The 24,893-nt window shown below is 40.5% G+C and overlaps 1 protein-coding gene across 1 annotated transcript; it reads left to right on the top strand.

The window, feature by feature from the left end:
- The first annotated feature begins 6,546 nt into the window (after positions 1-6,546).
- Positions 6,547-23,124, top strand: NOM1 (nucleolar protein with MIF4G domain 1). Its single transcript, XM_065666803.1, is given in 12 exon segments — positions 6,547-6,586; positions 6,589-7,529; positions 8,373-8,497; positions 9,434-9,629; positions 11,667-11,990; positions 12,490-12,600; positions 15,797-15,964; positions 16,509-16,630; positions 20,424-20,556; positions 20,926-21,057; positions 21,682-21,791; positions 22,328-23,124. Coding segments are annotated over 12 exon segments (2,565 nt in total). The 5' UTR covers positions 6,547-6,561; the 3' UTR covers positions 22,506-23,124.
- Positions 23,125-24,893: the final 1,769 nt, after the last annotated feature.

The raw sequence follows: 24,893 nt of genomic DNA, 5'->3' as shown, positions 1-24,893 counted from the left end.
GGCTCTTCATCAGGGACTGTAGCAATAGGACAAGGGGTAATAGGTTCAACCTTAAACAGGGGAAGTTTAGGTTAGATATAAGGAAGTTCTTTCCTGTTAGGGTGGTGAGGCACTGGAACAGGTTGTCTAAAGAAGTGGTGAATGCTCCATCCCTGCCAGTGTTCAAGGTCAGGCTGGACAGAGCCTTGGGCAACATGGTCTAGTGTGAAGTATCCCTGCCCCTGTGATTGGGACTAGATGATCTTAAGGTCCTTTCCAACCCTAAGTATTCTATGGCTTTTGTAATTTCTGTTTTCACCTGTGTTTCAAAACCTAGTTTATACTGGGCACAGGTGCAAATGTTCATAGATAGGGCAACAGAAGGACCAGCTCTAGTTATTAAAGTAATGAAATCACCTTTAAAGCAGCCTGGGAAATAGCTATTCTACCAGGAGGCTATTTTAATGTGGTAATTTTTGTTATTTGCTAGTGGGGTAGTTTTATAACTGATTTATTAATCTTGACTTCTCCTTAGTACAAGAAAGACAAGGAACTACTGGAGAGGGTCCAATGGAGGGCCATGAAGATGATCAGGCGTCTGGAGCATCTCTCTGATGAGAACAGACTGTGGGAGCTGGGCCTGTTTAGTCTAGAGAAGGCTGAGAGGGGATCTTATTAATGCATATAAGTATTTTAAAGGTGGGAGCCAAGAGGATGATGCCAGATTCTTTTCAGTGGTACCCAGCAACAAGACTAGGAGCAATGGCCATAAGCTAAAAATTAAGAAGTTTCACTTCAACATGAGGAAGGACTTCATGTTGAGGTTGGCAGAGCACTGGAACAGGCTCCCATGGAGGTTGTGGAGTCTCCCTCTCTTGAGACATTCAAAACCCACCTGGACACATTCATGTGTAACCTGCTCTAGGTGGCCTTGCTTTGGATTAGATGATCTCCAGACATCCACTCCAACCCAACCAATTCTGTGATTCTGTGATTTAGGGTGATCTTAGTCTGTGCTGCTATTGGAAAGAGCAGCAATCTTCCCTTTCCCATTGCTAGCTCCTTTCTGAAGCTGAATCAGAAAATTAATCCAGCCCAACTGAAAAGGTTATTAGTTTCATTTGGATCAAATCTTGGATTTGGTGGATTGGGCAACAATCCACCATGTGGATTAACACGTGGTGTTAACATTAAGGGAACATGAGAAAATGCATTACCTGGACAAGTGCATGGCAGATTGAGGGTGTCCTAAAGTAGCTGCAAAACTGCAGTCTTGAAAGATGGTGATTGCTTGAAAGGGATAGCAGTAAGTGTAAAAGTAGATTAGGGTGGTTTCTGTGCAAACATGAGGTTATTCAATTCATGCACATATGGTTTTGTTTTGCTGCCTTTTTCTTTGCATTCAAGTCACTTAACTAGCTATCTACAGTGCAGATGACTGCACCTAAGCCAGTCATGTCAGATTCCCTTTTAAATGAGTGGCAGTCTAATCATCAGGTTAATGGAGTTTTCCTCATTTTGGCTGGCATAGAGCTCGTTTTCTTCCTAGTAGGTGCTACAGTACTGTGTTCTGGATTTAGAGTGGAGAGACTGTCCACCTCTCCCTTTAGCAGAAGCCTAAAATTTGTTAGATGAGATTTTTCTCCAAAAGTGACTATTTCTCTCCATTAGACTACAGAGGACAGGATGACTGGCTCTGCTAAAGATGTTTGTCTAAACTGAGGGGAAAGAACTCTTCTCTGTCAGGGTTAAATGAGTGTTGCTATTTCAAAGTACTTTGAGAGAACGATCTTTAACTAGAGATGTGGTAAACACAGTCCACTGCTGCACGCTGGTTATGGTCAGGTAAGTGGGGTTCCAAAACAGGAACTGTATGTTAAATTAATACTACATTACAAGCAATAAAATCATGCGTTATAGGAACTGAGATTAAGATGCAGAATGGCAACAACATGTATAAACTGGTACCATTGTTACAGTACAAGATCCAAAGTTTGCTATTATCCTGGAAAGACCTCTGAATACTTCATTGTATCTGGCTCAGATACATATCCTATTTTGCAAATTTAACAAAGCCTCAGGAAAAATGCCATAAGACTTTTGTTAATTGCTGGGAGCACCCCACTGTGCTAGAAAAAGCTCCTGGAAATTAACTGTCCCTGAAAACAATTACCTTACACCATGTATAAAAAAGGTGTTTAGCAGTGGGATGAACACTGATGCTGCACACTACTACTGCTGCAGTTGTTCCTGTGTTAGTGGCACCATACTTATTCTTGCCAGTGTTATCACTTCCATAGATAGATAAACAGATAGATAGATAAACAGGTTGTGATTTTAACAAAGTAACAGTAACTGTCCATTTTAGGGGACTTGTTTGTCGAATTCAAGCATTCGTAGGCATTTATTCTGGAATGTCGCTCCTACTTCCAAGTATTGTTTGCCTTGTCAGAATTAAAGAAATAGCTAATAAAAATAAGGACTTATCTTCAGAGAACAGAATAACAATTGCTATGTTAAAGCTAAGCAATTAACAACAAAGGTGAAAGAACAGAGGGAAAAGGAAATGTCCCTTGTTAAATATTTATGGGTGTTTGATGAAAACTGCCTTATAAATGACAACATAATACAAGTGTTCCTTAGATAAGGTCAGCATTCAGCATAGAGTTAAGTCTCTCATACCGACTTAAATTTCTTGGCACAGAAACTTTGATTATATAAATTTCACATAGGAAATGCGAAGTGCCATAATGCGGGACTTTGATCAATGATGCTATCCTGATTTATAATTGGGGTTTTTTTTAACTGTGATGCCCACAAAGCACTAATTTAAAAGCTCATTTTAGTTGCAACCTACTTCTTCCTTTTAATAACAAGAAAGTCACCTGATTACATTTTTTCAGTCATGCTTGTGTCACGTATTAGATAATCTCCTTATAGTTTAAAACTAAAAATGCTAATGGATTGGGGAAATGGGTTTCTGCTTTCACTCAGCATATCTGTCTCTTTTTATGCTTGTCTTTTGGATCATTTATCTAAATAATAAACTTTCGTACCCACTTCTTCCTTCCAATGAACTAAAAGATATTAATGATTAAAGTTGGTTAATACAAATCTCCCTAGTTTTGCCAACTGAGGTTACCACTTTCAGACGGGCTTTTTGTTTTGTTTGAGGAGTGAGGGAGCTACAGACATTCCCTTGCAGAGCTACTCATATGGTTACTTCCTAATTGTCTCAAGCAAAATAGCCTAAGTTATCTTAAACTAACTGTAAATTTCTTTTAATGTATCACCAGTGGTACTGACTGAAAGGTCATTGATCTTGGTGACTAAAACAAAGGAATTGCAAGAAAAACTCAGCAAACAGCTTTCAGTCAGCAAATCTGCTGGGGCAGCTCCAGAAAAGAGGCAGTAATAAGACCCCTCATGGGAAGGTACTGAGAGGGGTAACTTCTTCAGCAGGCAAAGCTAGGATATATAGCAGGATATATTTGCATGGCCTTAGTCTCAGAATAATGGAAGATAACTCATTTTGTACAAAAGCGGCATGGAGAAAACAAATGATCAGGCCAAGGTCAGGTACAAAGGTTGTGGAAATTGTGGGAGGAACTGCGAGGCAGATTTTTCTAGAGTATTTGTGCAATTCAGGTTTCATTGTGCCTAGTTTAAGCTGTATAAGGACTGAGCTTTGAGAAACTGCTTACTACATAACCTCAGGGAGGAGGGGAGAAGACCCTGAGCAACAAGGATGTATCTTTAAAACACTATGGAGATCACTTTCCTCACCTTCTGAAACAGATGGAACTGAAGGACAATTGAAGATGCAAGAACTCTGTACTGCGTTGAAACTCTGAAAACATTTTCTAGAGGAAAATCATCCTTCCACAGACCATCTCTCCCAGCAGACCAAATCTCAATTCTGCTGATCCCCATGACAGTATGACAAGGTGGACACAATAACTCAGGTAGATGGATGCCACGCTAGAGACTCACATCAGTCTTCAAGTAATATCTGCACCATTCTGAGGCTCTCGCCGCTTAGAACAAATTAACACTGGCACAAAGCTTTCAGCCTGCAGAGTCAAGAAAGGCTTTGTATGCAAAGCAACATTCTTATATGAATCAAGCTGTTTTCTCCATTGATAAGAATAAAGCACGACCCTGTGAGCTCAGTCTAAAAGTCTTTCTGGTGCTGCTTTGATATTTCCTGTGGTGATAAACAGCACAATATTCTCAATAGCTGCAACTTACATGAAAACCAGAATCTACCTATGTGTAGTCACTAAATCCCATTTTCATGGCATGTGGGAGGTGACCAGGAGACAATAAGAGACAGACCGCTAAAGAAATTGTATTCTGCTGAGGGGGGTAGAAATCCATGAATAGGAAAGGAAATCTGTTAACAAAGATTACCTCAGCAGGAAACAAAAATTTACTGAAGCAACAATTCTATATGAACTTTCATTTCCAGTGACTCATGCCAGTATGTTCAATTTCATTCTAAACATGAAACCTGCCCTTGTGGCTTGTTTTCTGCTGAGGGATCACTGTCAAAACAAAGCACAATTACAAAATGTTCCCTCAATTCAGAATTCCTATTTGGCAAGTGATGCCAATATGACGCAGAGATCTAATCATGAGATTTGTAATATGAAAATTTAATTTCTCCCCGTTTTGGGTATTTAGACAACACAGGAAAGCTGGAAAAGTAGTTGGCAAGAGTTTCTAATTATTCACATTTTAGGTTTTAAGAAGACTGTATTTACCAGGTAGTTGAAGCCAAATTGGCAAATGTAAAATCATAACCCACAATATTCTAGGGTAGTACATGAAATATTTGTTGTAATGTATTTACTGAGATATGGTGTCACTAGATTTGAATGCTGAATTAGTCTATTAAGCAGACTGATATCTCAATATTATATTTTCTTGATTATCATAGTTACATTTTGCTTGAAATATTGCTTTAATTCTTAGAAAGTATTTTTACTTCACAAACAGGTGATAATAATTCTATCAGTATATCTTTTGCAAAAGTAACATGCCCATTTTCACCCAAATTTAGGATTATGGGGTTCAACAAAATACATGCTTTCCCCATTTTGCCTTGTGACATGACGTACTCAAGAAGGCAAACATTGACATTTTCTCTCTTTGAAAATATGTGAAATTTCCCATTACTGGAAAGCTCTGTTGCCCTGAATGACAAATTGCCCAGTGAGGCATAAGGAAGATGCAAATTTTGGAGTTTTAAAAGCATCTTATATTTTCTCAAATTATATTCAGCTGTACTTATCTAGCATTATGGCATGCTGCTGGATTACTGTTATCAATAAATCCATAAATAGGATGCGAAATGCATGTGAGCTGTCTGTGCATGAATAAAGAGCAGCTCAGCAATAAATCATAGCATAATATATAGTCGAAAATGTAGCAAAAGGAATGCCTTGACAACTCAATGCAACATATTTTGTCACTGAGGGTGAAAGATTCATTATGCATCAGTCTTGAGAAAGCTGAATTTCTGAAGCATGGGTCATCTAGGACATATGATGTAATGAGAGAATATAGAAACATGCATAGAAAGACAAAAATAATCTTCTGAATAATAAAGCCATATTAAATTTTCAGGTAATATACAAGTCCTACGCAGTACTTCATTGATCAAGAGCGGTGTTCCTATGGATTTGGTCCCCACAGGAGATTCAAGACCCTTTTTCTGGAGCTGGGTTACACGCATGGGCTTTCATTTCTGTTTTCTGGTGTCTGCTAAGATCTAAGCTTATATTGTGGCACTTTGTTCAGCTGAGAAATTCTTTCCTCTACCCAGTCACCTATTTTGATGAAACACGGGGAAATTCAGTGTTTTGGGGAACTCCAAGCATCTGCCAGACATGACTGGAACAGGCATTAGATTTTGAAGTTGGAGGTAGGAGAGGACAGAGACACAGGGACAGACACACAGCCAGCAGGTCGCATAAGCCTAGAGTACAGCAGGGAGACTAAAAATAAGATCAACCAATTGGCTTTCCTGCTGACAGTAGCAAACTGGCATGGGACATTTAATTCCCTCACATAATGATAACGTAAATGACAGGTGAGTTGTCACATGCTGTGCCTGTCCCATCGCCGCAGCACAGCTCCCAGCAGCTCTATCACCTTGTGCTGCAAGGCAGATGGAAATGCCCCAAGAGCAGTTAGCACCGGACAGAGGCCATGAACAAGGACGTTTTTCTCTGGCATGCTTAGGAAGAGACACCTAAGACCGGCGGGTTTGGAAGAGGCTTAAAATGGGGTGGAGGAGAGGCCACGGGTGCAGGTGTTCCTTGGCTCCTGCAGCCTCCAGAGGCGGTACCGAGTGCCTAGTGCCCAGGGCACCTTCAGGCCTTGCAACCAGAGCCTAGGCTATAAGGCACGGACTGTCCCTTCTGTATAGAAGAGGGACAAACCTAACATTTCCTTAAATATACATCTATAAAAAGAGAGGAGATCTCTGCGGATTTAGCGCCTTTGGTACGGGTTTGAAGCGAGCTGCGACCGCCTAAGAGGGCCAAAGCCCAGCAGGGGGCGCTGCTTCCCGAAATGGCGGCAGCGAGGCGGAAGAGGGAAGTCGGCTCTTCCTCAAGATGGCGGCCCCCAGGCGCGGCGTGGCTGGGGGTAAGATGAAGCGGTCAGCGGCCGCCCGCTCTAGCCGCGGTGGGAAGCTGGACAGGCTGCGGCAGGCCGTGCAGGACTTCGTGCAGAAAGCCGGCGACCAGCCGCCGCTGCCGCTGCTGAAGGACTCTGAGAGGCAGAACCGTAGAAGCCGGCGGGAAGCGAGGAAGGAGAAGCGCAAGCTCAAGCGGAGCCGCCGCCGCCGCCTCCAACGCGGGGAACCGGTGGAAGTTCCCGTCGCCCCGGCCAAGCCGGCTCTTTCCAAGGCGGCTCCTTTAAAGCCAGCTCCTTCCAAGCCGGTTCCTGCTGCCCGTCCCAGAGCACCGGCCTCACCCGCCGCCGCTGCTGTCGGAAAGCAGCGGCCGGGGCCGCCGCGGAAGCAAGAGGCGGCGCGGCCGGCGGTGCCAGCACCGACACCCCGCGAGGTCCCGGCCGCCGCAACCACTTCGGCGCGGAAGCGGGCCCTGTTGGAGGCCAACGAGGAAGAGGACAAGGAGATCCGGCGCCTGGAGCGGTTGCTAGGGCTCGGCAAGCGCCGCAAGAAGCACGAGGGGGTCGCTGCGGAGAAGGTGCCTCAGAGCTTCCTGCGGGACGGGCTGGGCTACGTGCTGGGCGCCCTGGGCTCCCGGGCCGGCCTCAGCAAGTTGTGCGAGAGCAGCGACGACGAGGAGGCTCCGCCGGCGCCGCAGGAGGGACAGCCGGTGCCGGGCGAGAAGGACGAAGAGCAACCGGAGGAGGACGAAGGGGATCCGGAGGAAGACGAGGGGGATCCGGAGGATGTCTCAGATCTCTCCGAGGAGGAGGATGTGGAAGGACAGGGGGAGCGGGAGAGCTCATCGTCGTCCACCGAGGACGACGGGGTGCCAGAGGCCAGCGAGCCCCCAGGCGAGGAGGAGGTAGGGTGTTCACTTTAGATAAGGCAAACTGCTTCTCAAAGTACATGCCACAGCATCAACACAGAGCAGTTTGCATCATCTTAGTAAAGCACTGATGTTTATTATCTAGCCGGGCCATGGGCAGTGTTATCGTGGTGAAACCAGTGCCGGGCCCAGCAACAGCGTTGTCTTCAAAGGCTTGCTAAGGCCTAGGTACAGTGGTGAGGTGTTGAGGGGAGAGTTCCCCCAGGTCAGGGTGCTGGCAGGTAACACCCTAATGCACAAAGTGTGTGGGCTTGTCTGTATATGCAAGGCAAGCAAATAAACGACTTACCCCAGCTTTAAAGAACATGATTAGCACAGAATCAGATAGGTTGGAAAAGACCATTAAGATTGAGTCCATGTGCTTCTGCTAAGAGCAAAGAGAGCTTACGTTCAAATTAGTATCTGTTGCAAACTGGGGCATTACTTTTGGATGATGCCAGAGGTCCTGCCTGTGGTCTGAGGGCTTCTAGCACAGGTGAAGAAGAGAAGATGAAATGGGTCATTTAGCCAGCATGCCACTAACTTAAACTGTTGGTACATCTGCAGCTGGTTAGAACTGATTAAAACCAAGATGTAAGATGACAGGTTTTAATAACTTTAAAAAAGTCATGTAAAGAGAAGAGGGGGTTTGCTGCTTTGGTCATAAAGGTTAACCTGTTGCATGCTTCTTTCTGTATGAATTTGTTACTTTGGCGTTAGTTATTAGATGGTAAAAGATATACTTACCTAAAAGTTGTGGATATTAATCTTAAACAGAAATGTATATTTGCGTTAAAACATTTAAGATTTCATTTGGTATCTTACTGTTTTCCTATTAAGAGTCATAATCACAGTGCTGTGAAGTATGTTCCCCTTCAAGTAAGGAGAGCTCAGGAGACACTAGATGACAAGAAAAGAGAAGAATTGGGAAGACTGAAGAAAATGGTGAATGGTCTTATTAATAGGTAATATAATAAGCAAAGTCATTAATCTTTCTGGTTCAGTGTGACAGTGCTCATCATTCAAAGAAAAGTGGCAGGAATGTGACTTTTCACAAACTGATTTTAAGTTGGCAATCCTGTCTGCTGTCCTTAATAATAATTATCTTTGTTGGTATAAATTCTTTACAGTTGGTTGTTACAGAAGTTGAAAAATCTAGAAAATAAATTTAAGATTGAGCTGAATTCCACACAGCAGTTCCCCGCAAGTGCTACATATAATTCACTACGTGTCAATTAAGGGTATGCCTATAAAAAAAAAAAAATCCTCATAGTGTATTATAACTCCCTCAAAAAAAGCATTATTTTCATTTTGTAATTAAATAAAACTAAATTTCTCTGACACTGCAACTGAGGAGGAGCAACACTTCATAGCTTGAAGTACTGAAGAACAGAAGAAGTAATTCACACTTTTATGCATTTCAAATTTAGAATTTTGTAAAATACTGGCATTTTCTTTAATCTTGTTACCTACAAAATGCAGGCTACAGTATGCAGTTTGTTCAGTGGTTTAGAATTTGATATACCTTATGCGGTATTTTTGTACTTATTTTCTCCGAAGACTGATGTGCTATATTTAACAACAGCTCAGAATAAAGTCTCTCTTAATAAGTCTGTTCAGTGTGACAGGAAGCACATTGACCATGCTTTGTAAATACTGCTGCTAATCTGTTTTTACTTGTGAATATTAAAAACCAAACAAACCAACTGTACGGAATTAAACATATGTTAGCTTGGTAAACACTGCAAAATACAAAAGGTCCTTTCCAGTCACCTTTTAATCTTTCTTCTTAAGCCAAACTAGTTTCTCCAAAAAGAAGAGGTAGTTTCTTGAGTAAATTGAAAATTGTAGAACCATATAAAGAGAAGAAAAAGTGAACACTGGATTTTGTTCCTCCATAGGCTGAGTGAACCGAATTTGTCCTCCATTAGTGGACAAATGGAAGAGCTCTACATGGCCAACAGCAGAAAGGACATGAATGAGACTCTGACAGATATTCTCATGAATGCTTGTGTTACTGCGGTTGCCATGCCTGCAAGATTGATAATGGAGCACGTCCTTTTGGTCAGCGTTCTTCATCATAATGTAGGAATTGAGGTAATTCTTGCAGTTGGAAGTAATTTTGTTTAATAATACATTTTTGTAGAGTGTCTCCCTTGATATTTTGTTTGAATTGCCTTTTAATTTTTGACTGTAACTAAAAAAATAATAGTTGAATTTCATCAATATTTGTAGCTTATTTGCTAGGTGTCTACAAGTGAAAGGGTTCAAGTCTGTTCCTTTATCTGATTAATTTATTTCCATTATGAGTTACCACTGGTCAGTTACAAAACCATCTTTTTTTTCCATCCGTAAAACTGGGAGGCTTTAAGCTTCAAATTTTATCCTCTTTATTTAGACTATTTCTGTTCACTTGGGTATATGAGGTTATTGTTTTTGAACAATATATATTCAGATAAGAAAAGCGCTACAGTTACAGAAATCCTTTTACATCGGTGGAAAAAGTCCTGTTTTTTAAAGCCAAATCATGCAGATATCAGTGAAATTAGCTGGATATATCAATTACTCCATAATATAAAAAACTTCAAAAAGCATGTCAAGTTATTTTCTATTTTTTTCTTTTGGTGTTGGTTTTAAGCTTGATGAATGATTGAGGTGCTGCATCTGTTGCTTACCGTTAAGAAGCTGCTGAAACTACTGATGGAAGATTTTACCTCATTTCAGTGAGATGTCTTTCACAAAACGGAGGTGTTTCAGCATCGTGTTCCCATCAAGTTTTTCTACACCTACATTTTATTTCTACATCTCAGTGCAAAAGATCTATTTATGCAAGTTCTTCAGCTTATTGTATAATGACCTGAATGCTGTCTCTGAAGCCATATTAAATATCAGGTGGATGCAATTACAGCAGCTTTCTCCATGCAGCCTTGCCATAAAACTTTCTTTTGTTATCTTCTTTGCTGCTTGACAGGTAGATACAACATAATAATATAGTGCAGTTTGAAGGAGAGAAACAGAATCTTTTTGGAACTTTGCAGAATACCCAGTAATAGGTTTTAGATACAGATACACTAGTAGGTATTAGAAATACATAGACAATACCCAGACTGTCTTTGTACTACCGACTCTGTTACATAGCATCTTTGAATCTAAAATGTGTTTACTGTAACACACCTTTTTTTTTTTTTTTTCTCCTGTAAAATACAGGATATGTATTACACAAAAGTGTGATAGCACAGCGGCATTTAAGATTAGTTTGAGCAATGCAGAAGCTGGGGTTCCAGTAACTGTGTTTATACATTTGTGCAATATGATAATTGAATTAGTGAAAACCTAAGTTGGTCAAGGCTTGTAATGCAGGTCAGTACTGCTACTAGGACTTGTGCTTTTCATAAGAACAATCAGCAAAAAATTATCATCATCATAATGTGGGAAGTCTTGTCTAACAGCAGCGTGTTCATTACCTATCCGTGTTTTGGTATGGTTTCTAATTCCAGTCTTCAGCATCTGTTCACCCTTCACAAATATAGATTCCAAATTTTCTTTTCCCTGCTGTACTACTGACAAATGGCTAAGACATATCCCCACTTCAAAATCAACCTAAACTTATGCTCAGCAATTGTGAAAACTTGGTATGTTGGGGGTTGGTTTACAGTATTATTTTTTATCCTTCTATTAAAGATTTTGTTCTGGAATGCTGAACTCTGTGATGTGTTTGGGTTTTGACATGCAGCTTTTACTGGATGAATGACTAGCAATAACAGCATGCTAGCCTGACAGCTGGGAAGATGCTAATATGTGTTCATGAAAATTATGTAAACAAATTTTGACGTATGTGTGCTGTAAGTTCATGACATTTACTTTTCTTGTACAGATGTTGAAAGGCAACTGGTTTCATACATAAGGTCTAAATAACATATGCTCTAAGAATTTGTCACACCACTTAGATATTTGTATATGTAAATGGAGAACATCCATATTGGCTGAGAGGAGCAACAATATATCTTTAAAATTAATAGTGTCAGTGTGTCAGAAGTTAATGTTTTACAGATGTCTGTAAAATCTACTTATGGTTAATGGCTGCGTGTTTTTAAACTTCTTTTTTTTTTTCTTCCTTAATGCAACTGCTGCCAGGTCGGTGCTCACTTTTTGGAAGCTGTGGTGAAGAAATTTGATGAGCTCTCTAAAAGTGATGCTGAGGGGAAAGAATGTGAAAACCTGCTTGCCTTGATTGCTCATCTGTATAATTTCCATGTGGTTCATTGCCTCCTGATCTTTGATATTTTGAAAAAGCTTGTTAGCGCTTTCACTGAAAAAGAGATTGAGTTGATTTTGTTTCTTCTGAAAAACGTGGGCTTTTCCTTAAGAAAAGATGATGCATTGGCTTTGAAGGAACTGATCACTGAAGCCCAGAGGAAAGCAAACACAGCAGAGAAGAAACTTCAGGATCAGACTAGGGTATGTATGTGTGTTTTAAAGATCTGCTCTGAATAGACTTTAATAAGCACTTAGGTACATGTATTAATTTACCAAAATGTTTTCTGATACACTATTTAGGTTCTAAGATACCACTAATACTCAGTTGTTGGCATTCAGTTATTTGCATTCTTCTTGTCTTTCTCTGTTAGTTCTTTGGACACAGCCACCAAAATGCTTGTAATGGGCAAGACTCAGGCATAGACTGTGCTCCTGATAATACTTGATAATAATTTTTACACTTAAAAAAATGGCCATGGTGTTCAGCAGATTAAGCTTTGAATTGAAGCATGAACGCAAATGTATGTAATAGGAGTTAAAGTAACATCTTTCTCTGTATTTTTATGTAATCTAATTTTTGACATGTATTGCTATCCAAGCTGCTTATTGTTACAGAATAGTAATTTCAAAGTACAGTTTCCACTTATATTTAATAAACTTTTCAGCACATAATCCGCAGAAATATTTCTTTTCCCAATAGGTTCGGTTTATGCTAGAGACTATGTTGGCCCTAAGGAATAATGACATGCGTAAGATTCCTGGTTATGATCCTGAACCAGTTGAAAAACTCCGCAAATTGCAAAGAACACTGGTGAGAACTTTCTCAGCAAACGTTGTATAGCTATTTTTAAACCAGAAGTAATTATTTGTATTGTACATTGCCTTGACAGGCTATAGTATTTTTTAATTCGTTCAACATTCAAACCCTTGTGAACAAAAGTCACTTCTTAGGTCATTAAGTATTACTTCCTCTGTCCAAGTTAATTCAGCAGTCAACCAGCCTTCTGCAAAACTGTTTGGGAAAGGACATAATATTTAGCCAAAGACTTTTCCTCAAAGTCCTATACTTGAAAAAGAGATTGTGGGAAATTTAATGATTGTGGAGAAGAAATGAGTCATTATGACAAGTTCTTTTTTTCCATGGATTTTGGATGCAGGCACCCTCTTCTAACCTCACCAGATTAATTTTTGAAGTCTAACACTTCTGAAAAGCTGGAGAGAGGGCAGTTTGGCTAGAACAACCTAGTATAAAATGCATTAAAGTAACCGTCTCTTTGGATTAAGAACTATATTCAGAAGTGTGTAAGTGCAGGATGTGTGCATCAGTAATAATAGGCCAGGCAAAACCAAGCCCAGGTAACCTAGGTCTGTAGAATTACTTCTCAAATTTTCACAGTCCTCCTGGTACGCTTCTAGGATTTTGTTGAAAAGTCTTGTTTAAAGAGTTTGAACTCTTTGCTGTTTGAATTGTACAAAACTTATGGCATTTTGTCATGCCATTTTATTTGATCAGTAGTGTTGAAAAGGAAAATCATGACCAGAACAATCTGCAGCTGATTTTCAATGTCCGCTTCAGCCTCTTGACTCTTCAATGTCATCAAGTCTTGAATTCTAATCAAGTTTTGTAGTTGGAGGGTGGATCCTTTTTAATTTATTATCTCTCTCTTTCTCTCTCTTTCTTGGGTTCCCCCCCCCCCCCCCCCAAATAAAAAATAGAGCTTCTAAATGTAGATTTAAGCAACTTGCTATTGAGAAATCAGAGCATATGGGAAACTTCTAAATTCTTTTCAGGCTGTTGACTGAAACTAAGGACTGGAGAAGGAATGTGTGAATCACAGAATCACAGAATCCCAAGGGTTGGAAGGGACCTAAAAAGATCATCTAGTCCAACCCCCCTGCAAGAGCAGGGTAACCTACAGTACATCACACAGGAACTTGTCCAGGCGGGCCTTGAATATCTCCAGTGTAGGAGACTCCACAACCCCCCTGGGCAACCTGTTCCAGTGCTCTGTCACTCTTACAGTAAAGAAGTTCTTCCTGATGTTAACGTGGAACTTCCTATGTTCCAGTTTACACCCATTGCCCCTTGTCCTATCACTGGATATCACTGAAAAAAGCCTAGCTCCATCATCCTGACACCTACCCTTCACATATTTGTAAACATTGATGAGGTCACCCCTCAGTCTCCTCTTTTGCAAGCTAAAGAGACCCAGCTCCCTCAGCCTCTCCTCATAAGGGAGATGTTCCACTCCCTTAATCATCTTTGTGGCTCTGCGCTGGACTCCTTCAAGCAATTCCCTGTCCTTCTTGAACAGAGGGGCCCAGAACTGGACGCAATATTCCAGATGCGGCCTCACCAAGGCTGAGTAGAGGGGGAGGAGAACCTCTCTTGACCTACTAACCACTCCCTTTCTAATGCACCCTAAGATGCCATTTGCCTTCTTGGCCACAAGAGCACATTGCTGGCTCATGGTCATCCTCCTATCCACCAGGACCCCCAGGTCCCTTTCCCCTTCACTACTTTCCAGCAGGTCAACCCCCAACCTGTACTGGTACATGGGGTTGTTCTTCCCCAGATGCAAGACTCTACACTTGCCCTTGTTAAATTTCATCAAGTTTCTCCCCGCCCAACTCTCCAGCCTGTCCAGGTCTCGCTGAATGGCAGCACAGTCCTCTGGTGTGTCAGCCACTCCTCCCAGTTTTGTGTCATCAGCAAACTTGCTGAGGGTGCACTCAGTTCCCTCATCCAGGTCATTGATGAAAATATTAAACAGCACCGGTCCCAGCACCGACCCCTGAGGAACTCCACTAGTCACAGACCTCCAGCTAGATTCTGCGCCATTGACCACAACTCTCTGCCTTCTTCCTTTCAACCAGTTCTCGATCCACCTCACTACTTGATCGTCAAGCCCACACTTCCTTAGCTTATCTATGAGGATGCTGTGGGAGACAGTATCAAATGCCTTACTGAAATCAAGAAAAACTACATCTACCGCTCTACCATCATCCCTCCACCTAGTCACTTCCTCATAGAAGGCTATAAGGTTGGTCATACATGACTTCCCCCTCATAAAACCATGTTGGCTGTTCTTAATGACCCCCTCATCCTTGATATGCCTAGTGATGGAGTCAAGAATAAGTTGTTCCATCATCTTTCCAGGGATGGAGGTAAGGCTGACCGGTCTATAATTACCCGGGTTCTCCTTCTTGCCCTTCTTATAGATTGGTGTGACCTTTGCCATCCGCCAATCCTCAGGCACCTCGCCCGTTTCCCACGACTTACCAAAGATGATGGAAAGTGGCCTAGCAATGACCTCCGCCAGCTCCCTCAGCACCCGTGGGTGCATTCCACCCGGACCCATCGATTTACAGATGTCCAGTTTGCATAGCTGATCCCTAACCCAATCCTCATCTACCAAAGCAAACTCCTCCTTTGTCCTGACTCCTTCTGGGGCTATAGAAATCTGGGGCCCTCGGGGAGAATCTGCAGGAGTAAAGACAGAGGCAAAGAAGGCATTCAGCACCTCTGCCTTCTTTATATCCTCTGTCTCCAGGGTACCCACTTCGTTCAGCAGTGGGCCTATATTGCCTCTTGTTTTAGTTTTATTTGCTATGTATTTGAAGAAGCCCTTTCTATTGTCTTTAACCCGACTAGCAAGATTGAGTTCCAAGGAGGCCTTAGCTGTCCTAATTGCCTCCCTACATCCTCTAACAACTGTCCTATATTCCTCCCAAGCGGCCAGCCCCTCCTTCCATAATCCATAGATTCTCCTTTTCCACTTGAGTTTGCCCAGCAGCTCCTTGTTTAACCACGCCGGTCTCCTAGATCCCTTACTTGACTTCCTACTCATTGGGACGCTATGATTAAGATATTAAGTTAATTGTTTAAAGTATTTGTTTTAAAGTAATTTAAAGCAATTAAAGTATTTGGGGTGTTTGTGTTTTGGGGGTTTGTTTTTAAAGAAAGCTTCAAATAATAGCTTTTGGGGTTTTTGTATCTTGTTAAGGTTCACAAAAGTGGTTCTGGAAAAGAAACTGAGCTCCGTGTCTCCCTGGAGTCTCTCCTCAGTGCTGATCGGGTTGGTCGCTGGTGGATAGTCGGGTCATCCTGGAGTGGAGTACCAATGATTGATGATACAAATAGCAAAACTCAGCAGAAACTGCATATAGGAAAGGTAAATTCAAGCAGTGATTGTTGTAAGTGGAAGTGTTTGTGATCTTGTGCATGTTCTTCATACAGGTGCATAAATTTGTTTCAGAACCCACAAAAAAAAAAATACTATGGTATAGCTTTTTTTTTTTCTTATCCCATGAAATTCAAATCACTTGTGGAAGTGGAAAAGAGATGTGATTTTAAAGTGGATTTCCTAGTATAAATTCTGAGAGGTAGTGTTGCGTGTCTGTGGGTGGCATATATCTAAGCCGATTGTAAAAGCAGTGTAGTGAGAATGTCATGGTGACTTACATTAGAGAAGCACATCTTAAATAACTGGCACAATTAAAATGCATTAAAATGTATTTCCCTAGTTGAAAAAGCTGTTGCTGATTCTTATGCCTCTGGACAAAAGCTCGGGAAGTAAAGCTTTGGGCAGCTTTGGGCTGCTACTTTATAGCTTACTGGTGATCTTCATTAATGTTCTCTCTTATGCAAAGCTATGCAGAAATAGGTTTCTTAAAGCAAGCATAAATAAAATAGCATTTAATTTTAATTTTTTGCAGGTGAGTTCAAAGATAATGGAGCTTGCTCGTAAGCAGAGAATGAACACCGATATCAGGAGAAGTATTTTTTGTGTCTTGATGACAAGTGAAGACTACCTGGATGCATTTGAAAAGCTTCTCAAGTAAGTACAGACTAGCACAGAAGACAGCCCACAGCTAAAAACAGCATTAGCTGGGTTGGAAAAATACCACTGTTGGTCTGGGCTCAAGCGCATTTAATTGGTAATAAAATTAGAGAAGTGTATAGCTAGCAATCCGTGTAGAATAAAAGGGTAGGAGAAGGACCAAAACTCTGGTGTAAGGACTAGGGAAGGGACTAGAAGGGAATTTAGAACTGACTGGCAGTTGAAAGAAAGGAGTAGCCCCGATTATTGTCACTCATGTCTATAACTCTGATTTCCAGCATCTTCTGGCTTCAGGAGTCTGCATCTTTTTGCACTGAAGATGTATTTCCTGGTCTAGTGGAGGGAAGTCTGTTGCAGCCTTGGTTCCTTACAGATGCAGACAAGAAGCCCCTTCAAAATATCTCTTGGTGTTCTTGCTGGATTTCCATACTGCTGCCACTTCCTTTACTTCTTACCACCTTTTTCAGGCATCTTGCAGGTCTCTCTCCATAATTGCATGACCTGATAGTGTTCTAACACCTCCATTTCCCTCTTAGCTTTGGATTTGCTTCAGGGTCACATTCCATGTTAAGGCCAATTTCCTTACCACTTAGCAAACAGCTCTTTAGAAGAAGATTTGATCAAGGAAAAGCGTAAACTAAGCTGTTCTTTATGTCTGTCAGAATAATGCTGTAAGTCTGTAGTAACTGGGAAGAGAGAGAGATCAGGTCTGAACTTCTCTTTTGCAGCCTTGTAATTCAAGGGAATTATCTTACCAGGATGGCATGCAATTATTTAATTTGATAACTAAACCAAAACAGGCTTCGTAATAAAGTCAACTAATATTTGATTAAATGCCACTTCTGCAAAACACAGCTTGGATTTAAGACTGCGATGGAGTCATTCCAATATCTTAATATGGCCTGTTCAATTAAAAGAAATTAGCTTCTGCTGCTGCAGTTCTTGCCAAGGCCTGGTAGCTCAATTTGCAAATTGATCCTTGACTCTCATCTGTGCTATTTAAACTAGTATACAAATCTGTATACATACAGGCTTGGCAGGAAAAACTGCAGATGGCCTGGTGTGTTGATGCTGACTTTCATACAGCAAGCTCATAGAGAGGAATTCAGAAATCTGCCCACATCTGGCAGAGTATAATGGAAAGTACACAGAATTGTCAGTGAAGGAATTAACTTCAATGTGAACATGTGTTCCAGAGTGTATGGGAATTTATATTCATAAGTTGGATGTCAGTCTCACGAGGAAGAGGACAAGAAAATGTATTAAGAAGTATTTTGACTGCCCTTGTTGATTCATCTGCTGCTATATCTCTGGCAGAGTTTAGGTGTGATTAAATGGTAATTTAAATTGTTCTAAGTCCATGCTACTATAGTTTTGCTTGTCTTTTTCCTCCTTACAGTAAAAGTAATTAATTTGAAGCCAGAACACCTCCCTGAAGTGGCTCAGCTTGTGATTGCAGAAGTGTCAATGTAAAGGGAGGGTTGGGAACATCACTGGAGACTAAGATGAGGGAGTAAGATTTGATCCATTTCGTTAGATGAAAGGCTACATGTCCTTTACAAACAGCAGATTCACACAGCAGGCGGAATGAATGCTTCTGAAGTTTGATGCAGAGGCAATTTTAAAAGCTATTTCATGGACATGAAGAATTTGAGACATTTTATATCTCACAAAAAGTTGAAACTTTGAAAAGCTTTATATGCCCTGTTGTAGTGTGGTGTGTAATTCAGGATAACAATTATGTGATCACATCTACCAAAATAATTTCAAATCACTTTTAAAAGGTTTGAGTGTTGCTATATTTGATCTAAAGGCAGTGATAATCTTGGGCTTCAGCTGATGGTAACTAACCTACTAAGAGCCAAGCTTCTGCTGGTGAGAAATAACCTACTTCAGAGGCATTTATCCTATATACAGCAGGAAATTCTTAAAATGATCAAGATATACAAGTCCATGGAAATACTGTAAGTCATGAATGATATAATAGGTGAGGTGGTTGCATATTCTTTACCAAAGATTATCAGGCTTATGAAATCTGTACAGGTTTACAGTGAAGCTGAGCAGTGAAAGACAGTCCTGACTGCTAAATTTTAGATGTTTAGGAATGTTAGGTCTGAAAAGATAAAATAATGCTAGGTCTGCAAAGAAGTGAAAGTAAGAATAAAGTTGAACATCAAAGTGCTGGTTTACTGTGGTTATAGCTGTCTGGCAACATGAATATTTCCTAAATAAGCAAGTCATGATAGAAATTATGATGGAGAGTGTGCCAAATTAGTGACTGCAGTGTAATTTCATGAGTTACAGTGCGTGTCTGGTAGCTGAAAACTTGTTTTAAAAAAAGGAGCTTTTGTGCTCTGTAATAAAATCAGGTAGAACTTGGCTGATGGGAGAGCAAGCAAATTCTATCACAGACACGACACTTAAAGCACTGTTCTCTTCTGGAGGAGTAGAAGTCTAAGTTTTCACTGCTCATTAGCAATCAGCCTAGAAATCATCCCAGATTTTCCTGTTGTAAAACCTTGAATGCTGGGGGAGGGGAGTGTGGCTGGAAGACAATATTTTCTCTACTGATCCGGTGCGTGTCTGTGATCCGATGCAGTGGCAGGTGTCTGGAGGTGTATACAAATGAGGGGTATTGGAATCAGGCAATGGCAAACTACAGGTGGTAGAGCAAGTTCCAGTGGAGTCAAACTTAGTTAGAAAATACACTTGAGTTACACCAGTGCCATACAAAACTTGAGCTTTAAACAATGAAAAGAATTTTGTTTGACATTTTTCAGACTATAATATGAAGCATTTTTCATTTTAATTGGTTTTAATGCTGCCAAGCATTTGGCAGCCTGGGCAGCTAAATCATATTATTCACAGAACAGGTGCCTTGCGAGTTAGTTGCCAATCCCTGCCCCAGAGTGCCTCGGCTCTCTTTTTAGACTGGTCAGCTGTTCAAGTGGGAAGGCTGTTCGGTCCTTGGCCTTTATGCTGAGGCAGCCAACATTGATACTGACTATTCACTGTGTTCTTCAGGCTTTGTGTGTGTGTAAGGTGATTTGAAATGGCTGACTGCATCCTCTTAATAACAAACAATAATGAGTTTCAAGTATTATGTAGCATGGAGTTGACCTAGAGATTAAAAAATTCATATCACTAAATAAGTGGGAAAAACATCCTAATACATTATGCCTAGTAAAAGCAGATACTTCACAGAAGTGAAGGGTACCCTCGACATCTTTCTCTAAAGAGGCTTATACTGATACAAAATCTGCTTTTCCTCGCATGACCATAGGTACAAGTGTGACATAACTGCAAGAGGGTGCAACAGTTCTTGTTCCACTATTTAACGTTTGTATTGGTACACCATGCAACAACACTTGCTGCACTGCTGCTGCACGAGACTTCATTATGGCAGTGCCCTCTCTGTTTTTCTTCATGAAGAGCTACAAATGTGGAGTGACCTACCTTTCCTTCCTCAGGTGCTAATTACACTTGTATCACACCACTCCTGTCTGTTGAAGTCTTGCTTTTGCAGCCAATCCTTTTAACATCAGGAAGACTATAGCATTTTCATATTGCCATACCAGGATACTGATGTAGCCCACAGTTTTAAGGGGTTGTCCGTATAGTGGTTTTTTAAGACTGTTTTTGTAAGAACTTCCTCACAAGTGAAATTGAATGTAGTGTTTGGGGGGGGTTATTTTTTCAGATATTACTCTTGGATGTTGACTGTAGCTGTTGCTTTGTGTGAGTAATTTTTTCCTTACTAAATGATTCTCATTCTGTTGCTGAATTTTAGGCTTGGACTGAAAGATCAGCAGGAGCGAGAAATTGTTCATGTTGCACTTCACTGCTGCTTACAGGAGAAGACGTATAACCCCTTCTATGCATTTTTGGCTAACAAGTTTTGTGAATATCACAGACGGTTTCAGGTGAAGAAAAATCTGTTCCTACTTTGGTTTAGTGTCGCTATTGTGGTTAGGAAGACAGTTATTAAATACCTGAGAATGGATGCATGCCTTTTAAGATCTTCATTCTGGGAAATAATGCTGCTGGTCTAGCTATGCATTTGGTAAGGCATGCTCACGGTGAGGTCTGAATAGGAAATAAAGTAACTAGAGTGAAAGGTTTGCTTTCCTTCATTTTACACATTTCAGAGGAATTGAACAGTCTGATCAAGCATCTCTGTTAATTCGCAGAGGGATCGTAAAGAATAAAAGATCAGAAAGTTTTATTAGGTTGTTACTCATTTAAGCAGTCACTTGATTGTAGGATTAATTTTCTTTACCTTTGACACCTAGGTGACATTCCAATTTAGTATCTGGGACAAAATCAAAGACTTAGAAAACCTGTCAGCTGCTGCCATCTCCAACTTGGTTTCGCTGTTGGTTCATTTATTAAGGACAAAATCATTGTCACTTTCAGTTCTCAAGGTTGGTGTGTTTTCTTTTCAAAATACTTCTGTTTTTCCCTGCATTTGTTAAGTCTATGCAAAATGTATTTTTTCTGTTACCTGGCTGGCACTTTAGCTTTTCAAGGTCATAACCCAAGACAAAACTTGTTCTAAAATTACTCAATTAACCCAACTGGTTACAGTGATGCTATAATTTGGGGAAAACGGAATCTGTGGTGACCCAGGCATATAGAAACTCTACAGTTCTGTATCTAGAGCAGTTGTAAGATTATATTCTTTAAAGTATCCCGAGTTGGTACTAGCACCCCTTCATTAATAGGCTTTGTCAGTGGATTTTCTGCTATGCTTTTTAGCTGATGTTGATTTTTATTAGACCAGAAAGAAATCTACTGAGCACTTGGATTTATCTAGTTGAAAAATTGTACATGGTATACCTCTGGTACTAGTAGGTTAATTCCTTAAAAAGTTCTCTGCTTTCCTTATTGATTGGTTTTTGGAGGCAGTGTTCTCAGCTAATTCTTCTGTGCCAAACTTTAGACTCTGTATATATGGGAGGCCAGTTGGTGTGCTAAAAGCTGTTCTTTTAGAAGAGAATTCGTCTGTTTGAAATACTTGAATGAATCCAATTCTCCATCTCTTCTAGGTAATTGAATTCAGCGAACTAGATAAACCCAAAGTCCGTTTCTTGCGACAAGTATTAAGCATGCTGTTAATCAAAACAGATGCTGAAGACCTTTGTGACATTTTTGTGAGGTAGGTGAGCAGAGAGATCTGTAGGGGGCCCTTGGTGAGCAGTAATTAAGAAGGTAGCAAGTTTGCTTGTTTTGTTGAGAATTATACAGTGCTTTTTCCAAAGATCAGACACCCATCTCTTAACAAGTAAACTCTTCTGAGTAAGTGGGGGGAAGCTTATCATTTGTGTGTTAGTACAGGCTAACCCATCAAATTGGGTGATGATGTTTCAACCCTTATGCCACAACATGAGGAAGATCAGACATGGTATTCACCTCAGGTTTTGCTGTAATGTAATTATTTACATAAAGCAAGTCTGAGGCTCCAATAATCCATTTTATTGTTGAGGTTCAATTGTATGCTGAGTGTGTTTGGGCTGTTTGCCAAACAAACATAGACTTGCTGGTAATTTGAAAGCCTCATCAGAAAAGCTCCTTTTATAGGTTGGATTTTTTTTTTTCCCCTTGTGTTCTCTAAAGAAGATACAGAAAAAGAAAATTGAGAAACTTCTAAAACAGTAGAAGGCTAAATTCACTTTTTGATCTGTACCTTTACAGGATATCTGACAACCCCAAACTGGGAATGCTACGGGAAGGCTTGAAACTCTTCCTTACCCACTTCTTACTGAAAAATGTACAGGCCCAAAAAAGTGCTGAAGAAGCTGGCTTATTAAAAGAAAGAGTTGAACTAGCAACCAAGGCTTTGCAAGCAAAAGAATCCAAATTGAGGTTGTAGTTCTGTTTTTCTAATAAAACTCGTAGAGAAACTTGAGTCTGCGCAAAGATGCAAAGCTTTGATAGTCTTTCAGACCCAAGTAATTGAGAATGAGGAGAGCTGTCTTACTCTAAAGGATCTGGGTTTTGATGCAGTTACTTTGCTCTACAGTTGTTAGAGGTTGAATTGAAGGTGATACAAGGCCTTTTGAAGAAAGGGAAAATGCATTTTTTTTATCATGTCCCTTTTTAGTATGAGTGCTTCATCTTGATGGTTACTATCAGGGGAAGAGGGTGAATTTACTGTCAGCTGGGAGTATCATACGAGAGTGTTCTGCATTACATGTTTTAGCCTTTTATTTAAAATAATAGCGTAACACTGACCACCATCTGTTAAAGAATCAGCCTTTACTAAAGGCTTTTAATAACCAATCATTGTACTTGCCTGAAGAAACAGGCCACTAGATGGCATAAGTACTAGTAAGTCACTTTTGGCAGAAACCAACTTTTTTTCTTAAAGTGTTAGTTATTCACTAATTCTGTGAATTGTTTACCTGGCTGTGGGTCAGGAGCAGATCTTCAGTTGGAGTCAAAGTTGTAGTAAAACGACTTGAAGATCTGGTGTTGTCCAATTTTATTGGGTTTAGAGATCACGGCATGGTTTTATTGCTCCTTTAAACTGTTTTTTGCAGCTTTCAAATTGGAGTTGCCTAATCACTTGTGATAATCGGATTTTTATAGGCATAAAGAATTATATCAGTATGAATCTTTTATTAAGAGAATACATTTCTAAAGAATTTGCTTGTATTTTCCATACAAATGTTAAAAAATCATGCATTTCTTTGTAACAGTGTTAATAGTTTGTTTCTTTTGTTACCTTACCATTACACATTAAACTGCAATTTTTATAAGGGCCTTGCTGTTTACATTAGCTTTACTTTAGCTCCTTGCCAGGAAAGATATGACCTTAAACTGGAGAGAGGGAGGGAAGCACATTGTCATTTGCTGCAGCTGCATCATCTACCTGTGCTAGAGCTGCCAGCTGTGTTTCTGTATGCAGGTTTGCCCTCTGGTGTCCAATAGCCTCTTCACTTCTGATGCCTCCTAATTGCATTTGATACCAACTGATCTATTCAGCTGCATTGGGTCTCTCCCTTTTGGGAGAATTTGCTCCCCGTAGGCATTCTCTAGAAAATTTTCACTTCTGCAGCAAGGGAGGTGGACAAGAATTTGTTTATTACTGTGCTTTAATCAGAGTTGAATATAGAATACTCTGCTTGCTCAGTCGTATGAGTAGCTTTTTCAGGCTAAGGAGCGCTTCCCCCAGCTGCCAGGAGCCAGTGGTTTTCTCACTTTTTATCTGTTGGAGAGGGCAAGTTGTAGGGAGGAAGATGTCTTGGGAGCAGAAACACTCAGTTTCAAAATCCCAGGTTAAACCAGCACAGTAACAGGTAATACAGAAGAGATTACTATTAAAAGAACAAAGCAAGATGCTTGCTTCAGCCCATCTCATGCCATTAGCAGCTTTTAAGCAAACAAAACATCTTGCGTGCAACAGGCAGAAGAGGAAAAAAACTTACATATTTCTAAAATTCATACCAATTAACAAAAATACAGACAGCAGAATTATTGACACTGTCTTGATGGTTACAAAAGTCACAGCTTTGGATAGTGTATGTAAAGAGCTCCATTGCAAACAACCATGCCAAACCTTGTGGTTTAGTTCTGGAGGCTGGACTTGGGCAAAAAATCTGTGCAAATCCCAAGAAACTGACTGCTGCGGAATGCTTGGGACCTCGGTGAGTAAAAATTGCATCCCCCTCCCCCAGGCTGCAGCAACCACCTAATTCATTACCTTTTTTGCAGGGGTTTGGATAGACCCAGTGTTTCAACGTGTCTGTGGTTTAATAATACATAAATGGAAGCACATTGTTCTAACCACGAGGTTGAGGCAACTTTGCTCCACCAGATAGATGTTAAAACATCTTCCTTAGATGAAATGTGCCAGGCTGATGGTTCTTGTTTGCACACTTTGCTTGGTGGCCAAAGCTGCCCACCTTTGCTGCCTGTGGCAGGATTGCCTTGTGTTTTATGGGTTGGAGTCTATTCACTTGCTGCAGCTGCCTGAGGCAGTGTGATACAGGTGTTGCTATGCAGTTACAGGACATGGTTTTAACCTTACAGTCTGAAATTACATTTGCTATTTGTTTTACACTGAGATTTGCATTAGTTATTATTTATCCTAACCAGCTAGTATGTTTTGTTCAAACTTAACTGTTATTACAGCCATTGCTTTGTTCCTGAAGCAAACAGATTTTACCTGCCTGCAGCTTTTACACTTGTCACATTTATGTATAAATATATTTTTTTTTAAAAGACTGAATTTTCAAACCAAAATCCATTGCCAGTC

This window comes from Lathamus discolor, chromosome 2 (genome assembly GCF_037157495.1).
Source record: "Lathamus discolor isolate bLatDis1 chromosome 2, bLatDis1.hap1, whole genome shotgun sequence".
Classification (NCBI taxonomy): Eukaryota; Metazoa; Chordata; class Aves; order Psittaciformes; family Psittacidae; genus Lathamus; species Lathamus discolor.
The sequence above is the reverse complement of the archived record's forward strand: the minus strand, read 5'-3'. Positions and strand labels throughout refer to the sequence as shown.